Source organism: Rhinatrema bivittatum, chromosome 7 (assembly GCF_901001135.1).
Source record: "Rhinatrema bivittatum chromosome 7, aRhiBiv1.1, whole genome shotgun sequence".
Classification (NCBI taxonomy): domain Eukaryota; kingdom Metazoa; phylum Chordata; class Amphibia; order Gymnophiona; family Rhinatrematidae; genus Rhinatrema; species Rhinatrema bivittatum.
Window position 1 is genome coordinate 116,288,954 of NC_042621.1, and position 19,189 is coordinate 116,308,142.

Sequence of the window (19,189 nt, forward strand, 5' to 3'; positions counted from 1 at the left end):
AAGGCATTACAATAATCCAATTTAGAAGAAAAGTAGTGCCTGTAAAACTGTTCTAAAATCATTAAAATGCAAAAGTGGTCTCAGTTTTTTAAAAATGTCTTTGATCACATTACTAATATTTGTTCTCATGTTTAATTCTGAGTCCAACGCCACTCCTAGATCTCGAGCTGAATTCACTATAGTCAGAGTTGCAGAATCCATATATGATGACATTGTTAGTTACTGGTCTGTTGGTTAAATACATTAGTTCGGTTTTTTTATTTAATACTAATTTCATATGTGAAAATAATTGCTGAATGGAAGCTAGATATATACCCCAGCGTTTTAAGGTATTTTCAATAGAGTTGTTTATAGGAAGAAGAATCCGGACATCATCCAAATAAATATAAAAAGTTAAGCCTAAGCCTGCTAATAGTTTACAGAGTGGAAACATATAAACATTAAACAATGTAGCAGACAGTGACGAACCTTGTGGGATTCCCGATGTAAGGGAAATATTATCGGACTTGGATGTTCCAAGCTTAACACGATAAGAGCGGTCACAAAGAAAAGATTTAAACCAGATACTCCAATTTCTGTAAGTCTGTCAATTTAATATATTATGATTAACAGTATCAAATGCTGCGGATATATCTAGCATAATAGGATTGACCTGAGTCCATACCTCTAAGAACAGTATCTGTCAGTGCAATTAAGTGTTTCAGTACTAAAACATTTTCTAAAAGCAAATCGGGATGGCTATAAAACATTGTTTTCATCAATAAAATCTGCTAACTGCTTCTGAGCTACTTTTTCAGTGCACTTGGCTAAAAAAAAAAAAAGAGGTTTGATTATAGGTCTGCATTCTTGTTTTTTTTAAATTGGTTTTACAACTGCAGATTTTAGGCTGTTTGGGAATTTTCCTTCTTCAAGAGAGAGATTTACAATATCAGCAATAGGTTTGGCAATATTTGATACCATTTTTAATTGTTTAATCGGGATTGCATCTAGTGAATGACAGTTTGTTGTATTACTGAAACTTGGTTGAAAAACTCTGATCTAGTGTTGATCAATCAGATGCCATCACACAAATATGATATTTTCTCCCTTTCCAGACCAAAAAATAGAGGAGGTGGCCTAATGGTAAATCTAAGAATTAAAACTAACTAAAGTCCAAATAGAAATTGCTCCCTCCTTTTGAGATTGGCCTATTTAAAAATAATCTCTTTCAATTAGTGCTAGTTTACTGCCCTCCAGGTCTTCTACAGCATAACTGTTCACCTTTAGTGGACTTTTTATTGAATATCATCACTATTGACATTCCAGCTGTAGTTTTAGGTGATTTCATCTTACATGTAGATAGTTTCCCACACTCAATGGCCTGTGAGACATTTATTGATATTCTATCAGCAATAGGTTTAAAATTGATAGTTGTTAAACCCACTCATAAAACTGGCCACATTTTGGACTTAATTTTTATTTTATCAGTTTTTTGAAGCCTCTCACCAGTGACATACCAGCCAATCCCATGATCTGACCATTATCTGATACATGCCACCTTGTCGATCAAAGAGCCTATAACAAGCAATCCAGAAAATAATAAGGTGGTTTGATTTTCGCAACATTATTAATTTAGATAATTTAATTGAACATCTTCCAGAAACTTTAGCTAATATAGAATTAATCAACTCTGATAAAGCAGTAACTTACAGAAGCTTGCAGATAAACTTAGCCCCGTAATATAAAAATAAAAAATTAACAAGAAACAACCTCAAAGATCTAAAACTAGAGCTTAAGGAACATGCTTGGCAGAGAAATTCCTCGATACACTCACTCTCTGAATATCGTGTATTACTTGCCAGATATAGAAATCAAATTACAATAGCCAAACTCGACTATTATGCTAAAAAAATTCATGATTTCAGTTTTAACCCTAAGGTGCTCTTCTCTTTTGTTCAGGATCTCATTAAACCAGAAAATTCAAATTTTGGACATGAAAACACAAAAGCTAAATGTGACGAGCTTGCCTCGTTTTTTTAATAACAAGGTGCAAAAACGAATAACCACCATTCCCCCAGACATCAGATCAGTCCTACACACTGTACTTGATTGGATGTTGGGACTTTGCTCTGTCCTGGGTTTCTTCTTAACTTTCTCACTTTTACCTTATCCTCTCTTGGTTCTTCCTCCATTGCTATTGGTCGGTGTAACTTAAGGCTCTCCCCTAGGCCCTATTCTCTTTTCTATCTATATTTCTTCCCTCGGTGCTTTGATATATTCCCATGGCTTTCAGTACCACTTTTCGGCTGATGACTCCCAGATCTACTCCACCACAAATCCAGTCCCAAATTTTACCCTGCTTATCTGACGTTGCTGCCTGGATGTTCTCCCATCACCTTAAATTTAACATGGCCATGTTAGAACTCCTTGTTTTCCTTTTCAAATCCACTATCCCTCATCCTTCTCTTTATGTGGATGGCATTCTTATCCTCCTGGTTCTCTCGGCCCATGACCTTGAGGTTCTCTTTGATGCCTCTCCTTTAAGCACATTGAAAACACTGCTATTGTGAGTCTATTCTTCCTCTAACTTTGCTAAAGTCTGTTCCTTCCTTTCTGAGCATTCTACTAAAACAATCATCCATTCTCTTATCCTCTTCTGCTTAAACTACTGCATCTTGTGTTTTTGTAACCTCCCGCTGAACTGCAATCTATTCAGAATTCAGCTGCATGACTTTCTATCTTCAACATTTCTATGCTCATGTGAACCCACTTCTCAAGTTGCTACTCTGGCACCTTTTCTACTTGTGCATACAGTTCAAGCTTTTCTTTCTCGCCTGTAAATACATTCGTGCTGCAGCTCCTCATTAGCTGTCTTTTCTTCTCTTGCCGTACTCCTTCCCTTGTGAACTCTGTTCACCCCGTAAGTTGCTCTTATCTGTGCCTTCTCCACTGCCAGCTCCTGACTACGTGCTTTCCAAATTACTGTGCTGTGCTTGAAATAAACTTTGTGAGACCATGTCTCATGCTCTCTTTCTGGCCTTGTTCAAAGCCAGTTTTAAAACTCACTTTTTTTTTAAGCTGATTTTAAATCTTAAATACTTCTGTACAATAAATACACTTCTCACAGACTCTTGTCTGTCAGGTATGTTTGTCGACTAGATTGTAAACTGGAGCAGGGACTCTCCTCTGTATCTGTACAGTGCGGCGTTTGTATAGTAGCACTTTAGAATCATATAGGAATATGCAGCCAAAACATGTTTCATGTCATTTTTAGCATTTTTCCAGTTTCTTTTGTTAATTTTTAGTGTACACTAAATCAAAATAGTACGAACTATTTTGATATAGTGCGTGCTAAAATGAAAGTGTGCATTAATTTTATCAAAACAAAAAAACTACCGCATTTATAAATAGTAGAATGAAGTATATCTGCTTATAACTCAAAACCAACCAGTTCTATCTGCTGTAAAAGAAATTACGTCATGCTACCTGAAGAGAATTTTAGCTCTGTTATTTTTGATTGGACCTTTTTTGGGGCTTCTGTTGGCTAGCTGGGTTGCTAGTGGAGTGTGGAGAGGCAAGCAGGTTTACCCTCTGTTCCTGGGGGGGGGGCCAGATGGGAATGGAGGGAGGCAGGCTGGCCGACTGATTATAACTTCTTACAATCACTTAAAAAAAAAAAAGTTAGGTTCCTGGATATAATGAGCAGGAATATAAAACAAATTGCAAGCTATCACTATTTGTTTTATATTAATGGTTTTAACCCTCGGGACTCTTGGGGTTGAACTCTAAACCACATGAAGAACAGGCATAATTACTAGTGAATTGCATCTGAGATCAGTAAGTATCCCAGGTAGGGATCAAATTTTCTCATGGCTGCTTGTCCCCACAATCATGATAGGAGTTCTTTTACAAACATCTCCAACGTATAGGCAGAACCTGGACTAACTTCATACATCTCTGACTAGTTTTTGAGTTATCACAGACCTGATGAAGAGAGGATTACATTTAAAACTAGTCGCAGACATGCTTTTTTAATGGACTAAACTTAATTATCACCTGAACTTGTATATTGACCCTTAATGCTACATAACTAGGAACCTTGGTTTTTAGATTTTATTTTTCCTGGACATTTTATTAGTGTTTGCTATAACAAACACAAATGGAAGAAAGAGTGAAAGACTCATTTTTTTCCGCTGATTTTCTTCCGTTTCTGTGCATTTATTATAAACACTGATAAATTCCAGGGAAAAATAAAATAACTGAAAATGAAGGTGCCTATACATATCCAGGTGGATTAACATAGCAACCATAATAGTTTCAGAATCTTCTAACAAAGCTTTCTCGTCACTAATATTACTATTTAGTTATTCAAGGACCCTTTTTTTTTTTATAGCAATTGGGTTTGCAAGAAAGGTGTAGTGGAGATAAATGAGAATATTTCAGTAAAAATAAATAAAATGCATCTTGGCAAGACATAAAAACACACATTGCTGTGTGCCACACACAATATAATAGGTATTGGAGCCTCAACAAAATTTGCTTCTCAAAAACCCTGGTTTCTTTCAACATGTATGTACGACGCTCTGTCATTGTTTTTGTTTCCTGTAAACCGACGCGATATCCTTGGATGAACGACTGTATATAAAAACCTATAAATAAATAAATAAATGTCTGCTGTACCCACAAGAAAAGACTGTGACTTATGTAATCTCAAACTTCGCTATTGATTTTTGTGAAAGCTTGTATCCCCATTCCTCTTGACTGCTCATATCTTATGCAAAGGGAAAACAAATGTTGCTATTAAGCAGCTTTGTCCGAAAGTAAGGTGATTATTATGTGCGTAACCAGATTGACTTGGGCAGGTTTGAGTTTCCTTCGTGGCACTTCTGCTGTTTTATTGAAACATGAGAGTTGTGGAGATGGACAGCATGGTGAAGCAGTAGTGCTTTGTGACTTCATTCAGGGAGCTTGATCTTGTATCCTGAGCCTCAGGCAGGATGGGACCAAAGCAGAATCTTTACATCCAGTCTACTTATACGTCTTATTTAATTGTGATCTTTTTCTCTTTCCCTTTCCCTTCCATTAAGGACCTTTTGTGTCTATCCCCATGTTTGAATTCTGCCACTTTTGGCTCCTACCACCCTAGCCTGTTCCAGGTGTCATGTTTTTGGTAAAAAAAAAAGTATTCTCTCTAGAAACATAGAACATGACCAGCAGATACAGCCCATATAGCCTATCCAATCTGACCATCCACATCTCTTGCTTAGATTCTGTAGTCCCTTCCTCTCCCTCTCCTGTGCACTCAAATTCTGATACTGTCCTCATATCCATCACCTCCGCAGAGAGCTGTTCGTGTATCTTTCACCCTTTCTGTAAAGAAATATTTCCTTAGATTACTCATGAGTTTATCCCCTTTAACACTCATACCATGTCCCTTTTGTTCCATAATCTCCTTTTCATAGAAAAGTCCCCCTCTTGTGCATTTATTCCTTAGAAGTATTTAAATGTTTTTATCATACCTCCCCTTTCCTCCAAGGTATGTGTGTTCAGATCTTTGTCAGTCTCTCTCAGCCTTATTATGAAGACTGTTGTCCATTTTAGGAGCTGTGCTGTGGACCAGCTTTGGTTTATATCCTTTTTGAAGGTATGGTCTCCAGAACTGTACACAGTACTCGAAATGAGGTCTCACCAAAAACAGAGACAATATCGCCTCCACTTTCCTGCTGACTATGCCTCTCCCTATGCACCCAAGCATCCTTCTGGCTTTTGATGTAACCTTATCTGCCAGTTTGGCTACCTTAAGAGAATCAGATATCACCCCCAGATCCCACTCTGTTTTGTGCACAGATGATCTTCAACCCCCTGCCCCATTACTGTACTGCTCCCTTGGGCTTTTGTAAACTAAATGTATGACCCTGCATTTTTTTTTTTTTTAGCATTAAATCTTTGCTGACAGACTGTAGCCCAGTAGTTCCCAAACTTGTCCTGGGGGACCCCCAGCAAGTTTGGTTTTCAGGATATCTGCAGTAAATATGCATGAAATCTGTATGCAATGTAGGCAGTGTATGCAAATCTCTCATGCATATTCATTATGGATATCCTGGAAACCTGACTGGCTGGTGGAGGTCCCCCTGGGTCAGATTTGGGAACTACTGTTCTAGACCATTCCTCAAGCTTCACTAGATCCCTCCTCATGTTTTCCATACCTTCCATGACATGGGATGGAATGGGTTAAATAGGGAATTCACCTTTTGGTATTATCTGCAAAAAGAACAGACTTTTCCCAGTATTGCTTAAGAAAATGTTATAAATCACAACAAATTGGCCCAAACACAGTGTACTCCAGAAATCTTAAGTACAAGTACAAAATATCAAAAACGGTTTGCTGGTAACTCCTTATATCAATACAATTGGCCACACCAATATTAATTAAATGTAATACATTTTGTAGTTTTGTAGGACCAATACGCAAAGAGTCTGTATGTCAATCAGACCCACCATGGAATGGTCACATTACTTTATTTTATATTTAAACTATTTTTATAATTTTTTTGTATATTATGTCTTAAAATGTTCCATACTGCCACAGGAGACTCAGTGCAAAACAGACTAATAAGCCATTTTGGTCAAATAATCCAGACATCAAAACAACCCTAATAAAATATCCATTCAAAAGAACACAGTCACAGTACTTAACTCAAGGTAAGATCCCGACGCATTCGCATTTCAAACCAATGGTTCTGCTTCAGGGGAAACACCAAATGTACGTCATCTTCAAAGAAATCATCACATTTTGCAGAAACAATCTTCTCTCAGTGGCATAGACAGTGGCTTTGGCTGCTTAAGTCCTTCCTCAGCTGTCTGCTTTCAGACCTGCAAACTTAGAAAACATGGTGAACTAACAGGGCTTTTATACCTCCTCCAGATGTGACATCAAGCTGACCATCCAATTAGATCATCTCATCTCCCAACTCTTAGTAAGTTTTCAATCAGGTAGCCTCGAGTCTTATGCATGTGATGAGTTCTCAATGTGAGGTCATTTGTGCACCCATCAGATAATGAGAGAAAGAGACCTACTAACACTTGTAGTCTTCAACCAGGTCCGTATAGAGGGTCCGTTAGGTAGTCTCATCTCCCAACTCTTAGTAAGTCTTCAATCAGGTAGTCTAAAGTCCTATAGTAAGTGCTCAATCAGATCGTCTGAATGCCCATAAGATGATATATAGAAAGAGATTATTTGACCAAAATAGCTTATAAGTCTGTTTTGCACTGAGTCTCCTGTGGCAGTATGGAACATTTTAAGAATAATATACAAAAAATTCTAAAAATAGTTTAAATATAAAATAATGTGACCATTCCATGGTGGGTCTGATTGACATACAGACTCTTTGCGTATTGGTCCTACAAAACTACAAAATGTATTACATTTAATTAATATTGGTGTGGCCAATTGTATTGATATAAGGAGTTACCAGCAAACCGTTTTTGATATTAAGAAAATGTTAAACAGAACCAGACTATGGACCGATCCCTGTGGCATCCCACTAGTTAATCCTCTTTTCCTTGGCATCAACTCCATTTATCACCATCATTTGTGACTCTCACTCTGCCAGTTTCTAACCCAGAGCTTCCAAAATCTGTCCTGGGGGACCAGTCAGGTTTTCAGGACATCCAAAATAAATATGCATGAGATACATTTGCATATACTGAGTCTCTGTGATCTGCAAATTTATCTCATGCATATTCATTCTCAATATTCTAAAAACCCAACTGGCTGTGGGGGATCCCCATGACAGGTTTGAGAAGCCCTGTTCTAACCCATTCAGTAACTTCAGGACCTATACATGATGCTCAGTTTGTAAGTCATCTATGTGGAGCCATATCAGAGGCCCTATTGAACTGAAGTACTCTGCATCTGGCGCTTTCCCCTGATCTCTCTGGCCACACAGTCAAAGAACTTGATCAGGTTCATCTGACAAGACCTACCTCTGGTAAAACCAGAATGTAATGGACTCCAAAAACTGTCTTAGCAACAACTCCATTAATTTCCTTGCTGCCGAGGTCAGACTGTAGTTTTCAGACAACTACTTGCTTCCACTTTTGTAAAGAAGAATTACCTCTGTTTCCAGTTCTTTGGAATCACTCTTGACTCTTTAAAACAAAAAAAAGCATTGAAAAGGTCAGACAGAATGTTGCTGCCAGAACTTCCCTAAGTTCCCTTAATACCCTCTGATGAATCCCGCCCGGATCCATTATTTTTCCAACTTTGTTTTACTGGTGCCTTGCATGCACAGTATTATGAAAATTGTTTGAGGTCTAATTTGCTTCCATTCCTAATTGTGGCAGTTTTCTGTGGTCTTACTCCAAGTTCTTCTTCAGTAAATACTGAATCCTGTTGCTTAACTATCTCGACCAGTTTATAACTGTTTTTCTGATTCGCAGACTGGCTGGCTTGTTCATCAGTCTTCTGTGTGGAACAGTGTGAAAGGTCTTACTGAACTCCAGATAGTCCCCATCTACTGCAGTCCCCTGCCACTGGTCAGCAGAGAAGAGAGACTGGAGGGGATGGATAAAAAGTGATAGGAGAGATTGGAGGACATTAGGAGCAAAATTTAAACGGGGGAAAAAAAAGGCAATGAAGAGTGGGAGGAAAAAAACATTTCAAAAAACTATAATTTTTTTTTTCCCCTGGCTCCTAAACATTTGGGCTAATGTCCACATTTTCTAAAACTTTCTCCACTACTGCATATCAGTCTTTCACTATGGTGACTTCTCAGCTAATAATTTTATTAAACTACAAGCATTTGTACATGTGACTTTACAGGTTGTTCTGCCTTCCTGTCTGTAGAAAAACTGCTCAAATATACGGTATATAAAAGGTCTAAGAATATAAGTGCCATGCTGGCTCAGATCAAGGTATATGAAACCCAGCATCCTATCTCTTGACAGTGATGAGTCCGGGACACCAGTACCTGGCAGATCCTCAATAGTTAATCTATTTCTCGTTTCTCATGCCCAAGGCTTCCTAGCCAATACCTGTTTATGGATTTTTCGTTCAGGAACTTATCCAGTCCTCTTTTGAACTTCACTATGTTAAGTTGACTTGACCATATTCTTCAGCAGCAGATTCCATAGCTTGATTGTGCGCCGAGTGGAAAAAATACTTCCTACGATTTTGTTTTACATCTGCTGATTGCTAGTTTCATGAAGTGTCCCCTAGTCCTCGTTTTGTTTGAAAGGGTAAATAACCATTCCCTATTTAACCTGTTCCATTTACTCATGATTTTATACATTTCCATTATATTCCCTGTGTTGTCTCTTTTCCAAGCTAAAGAGTGTAATCTGTTCAGCCTTTCTCCTTAAGGGAGCTTTGTCCATCCCTTTTATCATTTGTCACCCTTCTCTGTACCTTTTCTATAAGTCTGCCTTTTTTGAAATGGGATGACCAGAACTGCATATCCTTTGTTCGGTACAAGACAGTGTTGTGTTGAGGATTTTATCAGAATTCAAGCGAGCATGGGACAAGTACAGAGAGGAAGGGACTATAAAGCTGAGCAATAGATGTGGGGGCAGTATGGTCTTTATCTGCTGTCATGTTCTGCTTCTGTGTTTAATTCTGATATGACAAATTTTATGTTTGTCAAGAGAATAAGATTTCCTTTATTTTCTTTTCTTACTACATGCATTTTATGGGGGGGGGGGATTGTTTCTGAATTGTTATACCTGTATTTGGTTATGAATTTCTTGTTTTATCTATCCTTCCTACTGCCTATTTATTTTACCCCCCCGCCCAGTTACATTCTCCTTGTTGAAATGTATTTTCCAAGCTTTAAGTTATTATGTGAACCGGTATGATGTACCCACTAATGCCGGTATATAAAAGTTTCTAAAATAAATAAAAAAATAAATAAAAGTGACAGATGGCACTGGGCTTTTCTTGAGTCAGAGATATTGCTTCTTTAGTAATTATGCCTAAATGATATAGGGTTAACAAAGTGTAAATTGGTTTTACTGACTAATCTATGTTTATAGGGAGGGTAGTTTGACCAAATCCTGAAAAAGCAGAAATTAATTCAAACTGAAAATGTTAATTTAATTTTGGCCCAACACTTGATGCAAATGTTTCTTAGCAATAGCATCTCCCTTCCTGATTATTAAAAGCTGAGGCATAGGTTTACAATAAATTATAGACAGATATTTAGAGAGAGAATCTAATAAACCAAAACGTAAGAGCAATGTAGAGCCATGCACTGTTTATGGCAATTGCTCTTTTGGTGCATCCCTTGGGGCTCAATGCAAAAAGCTGAGCATTGAAATTCACAAGCTAATTTTTTTATTTTTATTTTTTTAACAGTAAGCTAATAGTATGCTAATACATCAGGAGTTTAAAAAAGTGCACAAAAAAGATTTTATGCATAGCAAAAACATGTTTTATGTGCAGAAATTGTTTTCCACGCATAAAGTGTAATTTATGTGCACAACAAATGTTCTGTGCATAATTAGGAGCAGAGTTGGGAGTATAGCCATTGAGTTCTTAACTTGGGTGCCAGGACCTGTTCTTTGGGATTTATGCACAGAAAATATGCTTTGTGCACACAAACTGTGTTCAGCGCAGAAAGCTTTTTCTGTGTGCATAACGTAGCAGTTCAAGCAATCTTAAGGGTAGGGAAACATCCTGCTGCGAGTCTGAGGCCAATCAGAATCTGCTTCTTAGACTAAATATATGCAAGCAATGCAAAGTAATATTTGAGACCATAGATCAAGACCAATTAAGAAATGCCCCACTAAGGATATATCCAGAAGCCTGAGCACTAGTAAGATATTGGTTTTTCTGCCATTCTGGGTAGATGAGCATCCATTGCTCGCCTTCTTCCCCTTCCCTCTGCTTTGTAATATTCTAAACCAGCTCCAAAACAAGGGCTTGGTTTACTAAGATTTTTCTCCTGTTATCTATAGGAAAAATGCTTAGTAAATAGGGCCCACATTGAGACGTTTTCTTCCTTAATATTCATCTACTTAGGTCCCCATAGTAATACAGTGAATGACAGCAGATAAAGACTGAAATGGCCCATCCGGTCTCCCAGCAGTGATTTTTTTTTTTTTTTTTTTTTTTTTTAAAGATATGTTAGTGATAGAAGGAAATGCAAGAGAGGCATTGTGAAACTCTGAGGTGAAGGGGAGTAATATGTAGAGGCTGATGAGGAAAAAGCAAAATTGCTTAACAGATATTTGTTTGGTGTTCACTTTGGAAGGTGCAGTAGCAGGACCACACAAATAAGATTGCATGTGAGATGAACTTCAATTGATTTTCAGAACAGTGTGTTCATGAGGAGCTAACTAAACTTATAGATAAGGTGTTGGGGCTGGATGGGATACATCCGAGGGTATTGAGGAAACTTTAAAAAAGAAAAAAAATAGTACCTGCAGCTCCACTGGTTGAACTTTTCAATGCTTCTTTAGAGTCTGGATGTGGTTCTTATTCATAAAAGTGGCGATAAGGAGGCTAGGAACTACAAGCCACTTAATCTGACTTCTGTGATGAGCAGATTAATGGAATCGCTGCTAAAACAGAGGGTACTGCAGTTTTTTGGAATCCAATGGATGCATGATTCGAGGCTGCATGGTTTTACTAGATGTACATTTTGTTAGATGAATCTGATCAATTTCTTTGAGTCGGTGACCAGAGGAAGACCGCTAGACATAGTGTACTTGGATTGCATGAAGACCTTTGACACGGTTCTGCACAGAAGACATAAATTGTGCGTCCTTGGAATGGAACCTAGAGTGACTGGGTTAGAAAATGACTGAGCGCGAGGTGACAAAGGTGACAAACATCCCCCTCTAAGGAGGGGGATGTTACTATTGGTGTGCCTCCGTGATCAGTCCTGAAACCAGTTCAGTTCCTTTCAACATTTTTGTGTGTAATATTAGGAAAAGATTTGTCTATTTGTCGATAATACCAAAATTTGCAATCTGTTAGACAGCCAGGAAGGTTGGAAAACATGAGTAGAGATCTAGGGAAGCTCAAAGAATGGTCTAGAGGCGAGCAGCTAAGACTTTAATGCTAAAAAAAATACAAAATATGAATTTAGGGTGCAAAAACTCGAGGTAGAGTATTGGAAGTGAAATTCTTCTAAGAAGCGTGGGATCTGGGGGTGATTGTATGTGAAGATAAGGTGGCCAAACAGGTGAATAAAGCAATAGCAAAAGCCAGAAGAATGTTTGGCTGCATAGAAAGAGGAATGGTCAGCAGAAAAAGGGAGCTGATATTGCCCCTGTATGGATCCCTGATGAGACCTCATTTGGAATGCGAGGTATATAACTTAGCGATGGTATAGAAAAGATTTTAAATAAACAATTATGAAGATCTCACCTTCAAAAGGATATAAACCAGTTTGAGTCGGTCCAGAGGATGGCTACTAAAGTGATCAGTGTCTTTGTTCTAAAGCATATGAGGATAGATTGAAAGATCTAGAGCAGAGGTTCTAAAACCTGTCCTGGGGGGATCCCCAGCCAGTCAGGTTTTCAGAATATCCACAACAAATGTGTATGAGGGAAAATCTGCATGCTATGGGAGGCATTGCAAGCAGATTTCTCATGCATATTCATTATGCATATCCTGAAAACCCAGTTGGCTGGGGGTACTCCAGGACAGGTTTGGGAACCACTGCTCTAAAGGAAAAGGAAGATTAAAATATCTCAAAGGTTTCAATGCATAGGGAGATGAGTCTCTTTCAGTGGAGAAGGATTTTTTTCTTTTTCTTTTTTTTTTTTTTTACAGAGAGGTCATAATGGTCTTGAGTCTGGGATCCGTATACCAGGGTTCCTTCTGAAACCTTGCAGTCATGGACTCTAAGGGCCAGATTTTTAAAGGCCTACGTGCGCCGGGCCTATTGTCAAAGGCCCGGCCACATGCGTAAAGCCTCGGGACTTCAGGGAGGGGGCAGTCCGGGGGGGCAGGGTGGGGCGTGGCTAAAGGCCCCCGGCACAGTGGCCATTTGCCGCTGTGCCGGGGGATTGCATGCCAGCAGGGTGCCGGCAGGCGCAACCTGCGCCTGCCCTGAGGCAGGCGCAAAAGGTAAGATAAAGTTTTGGGGGGACTAGGTTAGGTTAGGGGAAGGGAGGTTAGTGTAGGGGGTTGGGAAGTTCCCTCTCAGTCCGCTCCGAAATTGGAGCGGACTGAGAGGGAACTGAGGAAAGGCTGCAGGTGACGGCGCACGCAGAATGCACAAGTGTGCACCCCCTTGCGTGCGCCGACCCCCGATTTTATAACATGCTCGCATCTGCACACGCATGTTATAGAATCGGGCGTCCATGTATGCGCGCAGGGTAGTGCACACTTCTTTGAAAATCTACCCCTATATCTGGCCACTAGATGTCGCCCTTATTGATGACCACAACTTTCCCACCCTCTTCCTTGGGCTGTGGACACTGCCTCTGTAGCACCTCCAGCTATCTGTGGGTGCAGAAGATCTAATCCAGGAATTGAAACTGGGTTACCTTATGGCCAGCACAGCCAATCAGTTTTCATGGTTACCGTTGATTTCCTGGCCACTAGCTTTCTCCCATATTGGTCAAGGAGAAGCTGTTGCGGTTCTCTCATTTGGATGGCTACTATAGGTTAGGCCATGAGGGAAGGAGGAAAAAAGTACAGACTAATCTGTTTAGTTGCAGTACATGGGCCTGTTTTTCTTTTCTTTTTTTTTTTTTAACCTAATGAAAACCTATTGATAACATTTTTAAAAAGTTACAACATTTACTTTAAATAATGTCCTCACATGTAATTTAGATAAAACAGTGTATGATGCTTCCAAGAATGGATGGCCTTGCTTCATTGTCTGTCGTGGCCTGCGCATTAATGTGGTGACACAGCCATTTCTGTCACCACCTTCCCTGATTGCTTTTTCTCATTCTTCACTTAGCTGTTTGTTCTGTCTTTTCCAGCTTACTTCCCTCCTTCAGGATTCCCTATCAAGGACTCACCTGATTCTTTCACTCCTGACACTTCCCCCTCTGTCACTCCTAATTATATAGGTAAATGGTATTATTTTTTTCTCTGTGTCTGTGTGTGGCCATGTCTGTGACTATAAAAGCATATGACAAAGGTAATCAGTCATTAGCCTCTAAGTCCCACTCAATCTGAATTTAAGTATCCATTCATATGGCTAGACCTGCTTTAGTTAATAATTACAAGTTCTTGCCGTTTTCCCATACCTTTTCTCCTTGATTTTAAATTATTTTTAAGCATCTAGTTCCCCCTTTAATCTGCTGTAAAGAGGCTGTGAATGTTTGTGAATTTTTTTCATGTCTGTTTAGCACTGTTTTGGTCTGCCAGCTTAACAGGCTAATTATAGGATGGTGCTTGTATAGTCCACTCCAGTGAATTATGGAATGATTTTCAATCAGAAACCTTCCTATCATGCACTGGAGCTGACCCAACTGACCGACTTTAAACAGGTGGGTGACAGTGGAAATAGTGCGTGTGGGAAATGTCAATGGAAGTAAAATTTCTTTTGGTATCTCATGTCTTTCCTTTAAAAAAAAAAAAAAAAAAGAGGAAGCCATTGTGGAGGACGTGTGCAAGGAACTTATGCATCTGGCAGTTTGCTGGGATTCTGAGAGAGAGACAGTGTTGTGTTCTTGTACCTCTCCTTAGCTCCTGTAACTTAACACTTGGAGGATATGGAGGCAGTGTATTATTTCTCAGCTTGCTCTTAAGCTGCTTGCTATCTCCCTTGCCAAGTTCAACATATTGTGTTACTGCACTGCAGGATTCAGATTTTTCTGGAACTATTTCTGCTGCTGCTGATTGACCAGGCAACTGGTTTTTGTTTTTTTTTTAAAGGGGTATGTGTCTTGTTTCATCACCAGCCCTTCAAGGAGTAAGAGCCTCTGCTGGGAGATGAACTTGTGTGTTGCATATGATGGTGCAGATTACTATCTGCTGCCAGAAATTCTTGCCCTCTGTGAGTTGCTCTCCAGGCAACTGAGTGTGCATACAGTAAATGACACCTAAAGATGTGAACGTTGTATATAATACCATCTTTGTATATGAAATAATTTGACAATATTGTCATGGGAACATTTAGAAATGGTAAAACATTTATCAATTTTTATTTCTATTTCATCAGGCCCAGTAAGAGCACCACCCACATCAGCGGCACTTTCAAGTACAGCACCTACCATTCCTACAGGACGTCCAGTATATAGTCAGTATGGACAGGGAGATATGCAGAATGGACCTGCAGCTCCAGCTAGTCAGCTGCAGAGGTAAGTGTACTTCTAGACATAAGAACACAAGGCTTGCTATACTGGGTCAGACCAAGGGTCCATCAAGCCCAGTATCCTGTTCCAACAGTGGCCAAGCTAGGTCACAAGTACCTGGCTAGATTCCAAGAATAAGCAGTGGATTTCTGACAGAGCCAGAGTAGCAGAGACTTTGGTTATCTTGGGGGAAAATTCTCTTTCAGGGTAGTTGTAGCAACAGCAACTGCAGTCTTTTATATTGCTGTGCATGGCTTTGTGTCTTGAGCTTAGCTCTTGCTTTGGCTGACTGAAGTGGGAGAGCTGCTTTGGCTGACTCAATCATTTTATGTATGCCATGCTGCTGCTACTCGCTGCGTGCCATGACCTGAAGCGGGGACTAGAATAGTGGTTCCCCATTCTGCTTAAATCTCTTTGACGGGCTAGATTTTGCCAAGCCGCAGCCACTCTTCCTCTTGACCCACCATCTGTCTTGCTTGTGAACAACACGAGCGCCACAGTGGCTACCTGGTATGCAAGTCATGTATTTATACACTATATCAAATAGCTAGTAACCCAAGAGATACAGACAAATTACACCGTGAAATACTGAATTTTTGTTCATTCAAAGACCTCATAGAAAGGCATACTTAAAGTATGCCTTTCTATGAGGTCTTTGAATGAACAAAAATGTTTTCCTGGCTATTACCCACCTGTTAACAAAAGTTTTGAGAGAATAGAATTAGCAGTCCTGTATTTATGGCATGTAGCTATAATAGTGATGGTTGCATTGTGTCTGGTGTTCTGTTTATGAGCACTGTCTTTGCAGCCTCCCCAGCCCAAGAAAGGACACTTATGGGGAGACAAGCTGAAAAGTTCAAAGCAGAACCAAAGAGTTGGTAGCAAATAGAACTGGCATATAACCATATTTATCTTTTCAAACTCTTCAGATTTGCATTCTAGAAACCCTAGAGTGTCCTTTAAGTTGTGTTGAACTCTTGTTTTCTTGATGGCATAAAACATGGACATGGTTATCGTCAGGGCTGAAAACATCCCAGGTGCCAGGTCACCCAAGAGCCTACATTTTGGTTCCTAATGCTTGTCCCCCCAGCATGAAAGAGCTGCTGCAGCTGAGGAGTTACTGCTGGGGCTGTACAGACACTGCCGCAGCTAGTGTGCGAGAGAGAGCTGCACCAGAGCTGGGCTGAAGAGCTGCTACTGCAGGATCACATTAGAAGAGAAGCTGAAGCTGGAGTAGGGATAGAAAGGAAGGGGAGAGAAGAGAAAGCCCATGCTTAAAAAAGCTAGAAAGTGCTATAGAAAAAAGAGTCTTTCCCCCCCCCCCCCCCCCCTTAAGAATTTTATCTGGCTCCAAGGTTTTCAAAAAAATGTTCCACTCCTAGTTATCAGGCTGGCCAAAGAGTCATAGGTTTTATGCATAGGTTTTGGCTGAGAGGCAGAAAATTATAGTATTTTCAAGTCAGAGATCCTGTAAATCAAAAGGACATCGCATTAGTGACACCTGACTTTCTTTGTGATTCAGTTGAAACGAAAAAGTTTATATATGTGTTGAATTGTTAAAAACAGCTTGTGATATGTAAAAACACAAAAAATGTTCCTTTGCCATTCACATAATAGGGCAAAAACTGTTATCATATTTTTCTATTACAGTTAAACATTCCCTTAAATCACTCATAAAACTTTATAAGTGAGCTTTTCCTTTCTCTTCTCTAAATGTTCACTGAATGTTTTTTGGAATTCTCCAAGGAGAAGCAGGATGGTAGTCCTCACACATGAGTGACATCATGGGACGGGTGACATCATCAGATGGAGCCCAGCACGGAAATCTTTTGTCAAAGTTTCTAGAAACTTTGGTACATTGAGCATGCCGCAAACCACATGTTCACATGGGGTTCCTCTTCAGTCTCTTTCTTTCTGCGAAGCTGCTGCCTCGCTGTCATCGAGCTCGCGCTTCTTTTTGCAGTTTTTTTTTTCTCTTCCTGCATCGCGAAGGATCCCTCATATTTTTTTGGGGTCCTCTGTCTGCGATCTGGTAAGTCCATCAAGCTTTTGCAATTGATCGCAGACAGCTTCATCACCCTATGTCTGCTGACAATCGACCATGCGCCATGTACTTTTTGCGATGTCCATCTCAGACCCCCCACAAGGTCTGCGTCCTCTGCCTGGGGGCGTCCAATGATGTTCTCGGTTGCGACCTCTGTTCCCAGATGACCCCCTAAGGGCCGTCGGGCATGTCTTGATGAGATGGAAAAGTCATTCAGGTCCAAAAGATCGTATCTGTCATCGACTTTGGGGACCTCTACCCCACTCGGGAAGGAGGTTTGTCTCGACTCTGTCGGGATCGCCCCCCCACAACCGTTCCCCAGCCCCGAGTTAGGAGCTGGGGACCAACTGCAGTCTTTGTCGTCCTGTTCCTGGTTGGATTCCTCGCCATTGCCATCTGTTCCGGGCAAAGACCTTGGTGACCATCGAGATAGATCGAAGAAACATAGGCATCAGTCATTGTCTTCTAAGCCAGACCATGGCTAGGCATCAGCATCGGTGCCTCCTCTGAAGCGGCCTTGCTTGGAGGAAACTATTCTCTCCGACCCTTCTGAAGCCTCCACGTGGCCTTCACCAACATAAGTGGAGGGCTCTGTGTCCCCCAGTGCTCTAAGGGACATCCCAATTCCACCTCCTCAAGCCATTTTGTCCTTGGCTGCCTTTGAGGAGGAGTTGGAGAGGCGCGTGTGGTTGGCGGTCGACTGGGCCTTGCAGCGCTTCGATCCTCTGGTTCCACCGGGACCACCACCACCGACTCCACTGGTGCTTTCGCCTTTATTGGAACGGCTCGATTTGCTGCTCCGTGATCTACTGACGCAGCTGGCACTGATGCCCCAAGCCCCTTCGCTGCCACCGGCCCCCATCCCGGTGAGTGACTTCTCAGAGGTGGAAGGGCCATCTGGTTCAGTGGCATCTCAGGGACACATGGCACTCTGCCACCTCCCAGCTATACCAGGGCTATCTGGCTCGGTGCTGTCGGTGCCTTTGGTTCCCCCAATTCCCCCTCTTCCCCCCCCCCCCCCCCCCCCCGACACAGTTGGACCCGTCGGTGCTTCTATGGCCTTGAGGTCCGCCGTTGCCTTCTGTTCCTTCTTCGGTGCCTACGAGGCACGTGCTTCGAGCGCTCATAGGCGATCGACCACCCCCCCCCCATTGCATTCCCGGAAGGGCACAGTGAAGGGGAGGCCCCTTATGACCCCTGGGAAGGGGAGGCATCCATGTCCTCCACTGAGGAATCGAAGGATCTGCCTTCAGAGCCCTCTCCACCGGAGGAGCAGCGGAAATCTCCCCCGGAGAATCTTTCCTTCGCTGGGTTCGTAAAGGCCATGGTAGAATTGGTGCCAAGGCTTAGGATGCTTGAGATTCTGTAATTCAAGGATGCTCCGAAAGAGGTAGTGGCAGTACTGGTCCATGACATCTTCAAGGAGCTGGTGGCCCGCCTTTTGGAGCACCCCATCTCTGTGCCACCAGTGAACCGTAAGACAGACGCCATCTACCTAGTCCAGCCTGCCACTGGTTTTGAGCGCCAACAACTACCCCCATCAGTAGGTGATGGTAGAATCAACCTTGAAAAAGGCAAAGAGGATCTGCAACCATGCCTCAGGCCCCCTGGGGCGGGAGCATAGTGCCCTTGATGCCCTTGGATGCCGGATTTTTCAGGGCACAACGTTAACTACCCGAATTGCTTGTTACTAATTATATTTGGGTCAGTACTCCCGGAACCTGTGGAAACAGGCCCTTGAGTTTAGTGAACACCTACCACAGCAATTCCAGGAGGATTTCAAAAAATTTGTTCAGCATGGCCTTGAGTGCAATAAGCATGAAGTCCGCTCTGCTTATGTCTTCTAGACTGCAATGAGAGCTGCTGCGGTGGGCATCGGGGGTCGGCGGATGGCCTGGCTAT

At 41.2% G+C, this 19,189-nt stretch overlaps 1 protein-coding gene across 1 annotated transcript in view; it reads left to right on the forward strand.

The window, feature by feature from the left end:
* Positions 1 to 19,189, forward strand: part of SEC24C (SEC24 homolog C, COPII coat complex component) — a 241,340-nt gene that overhangs the window by 16,251 nt on the left and 205,900 nt on the right. The window contains 2 exon segments of the mRNA XM_029608970.1: positions 13,924 to 14,013; positions 15,111 to 15,249. Coding sequence (XP_029464830.1) covers positions 13,924 to 14,013; positions 15,111 to 15,249 — 229 coding nt within the window.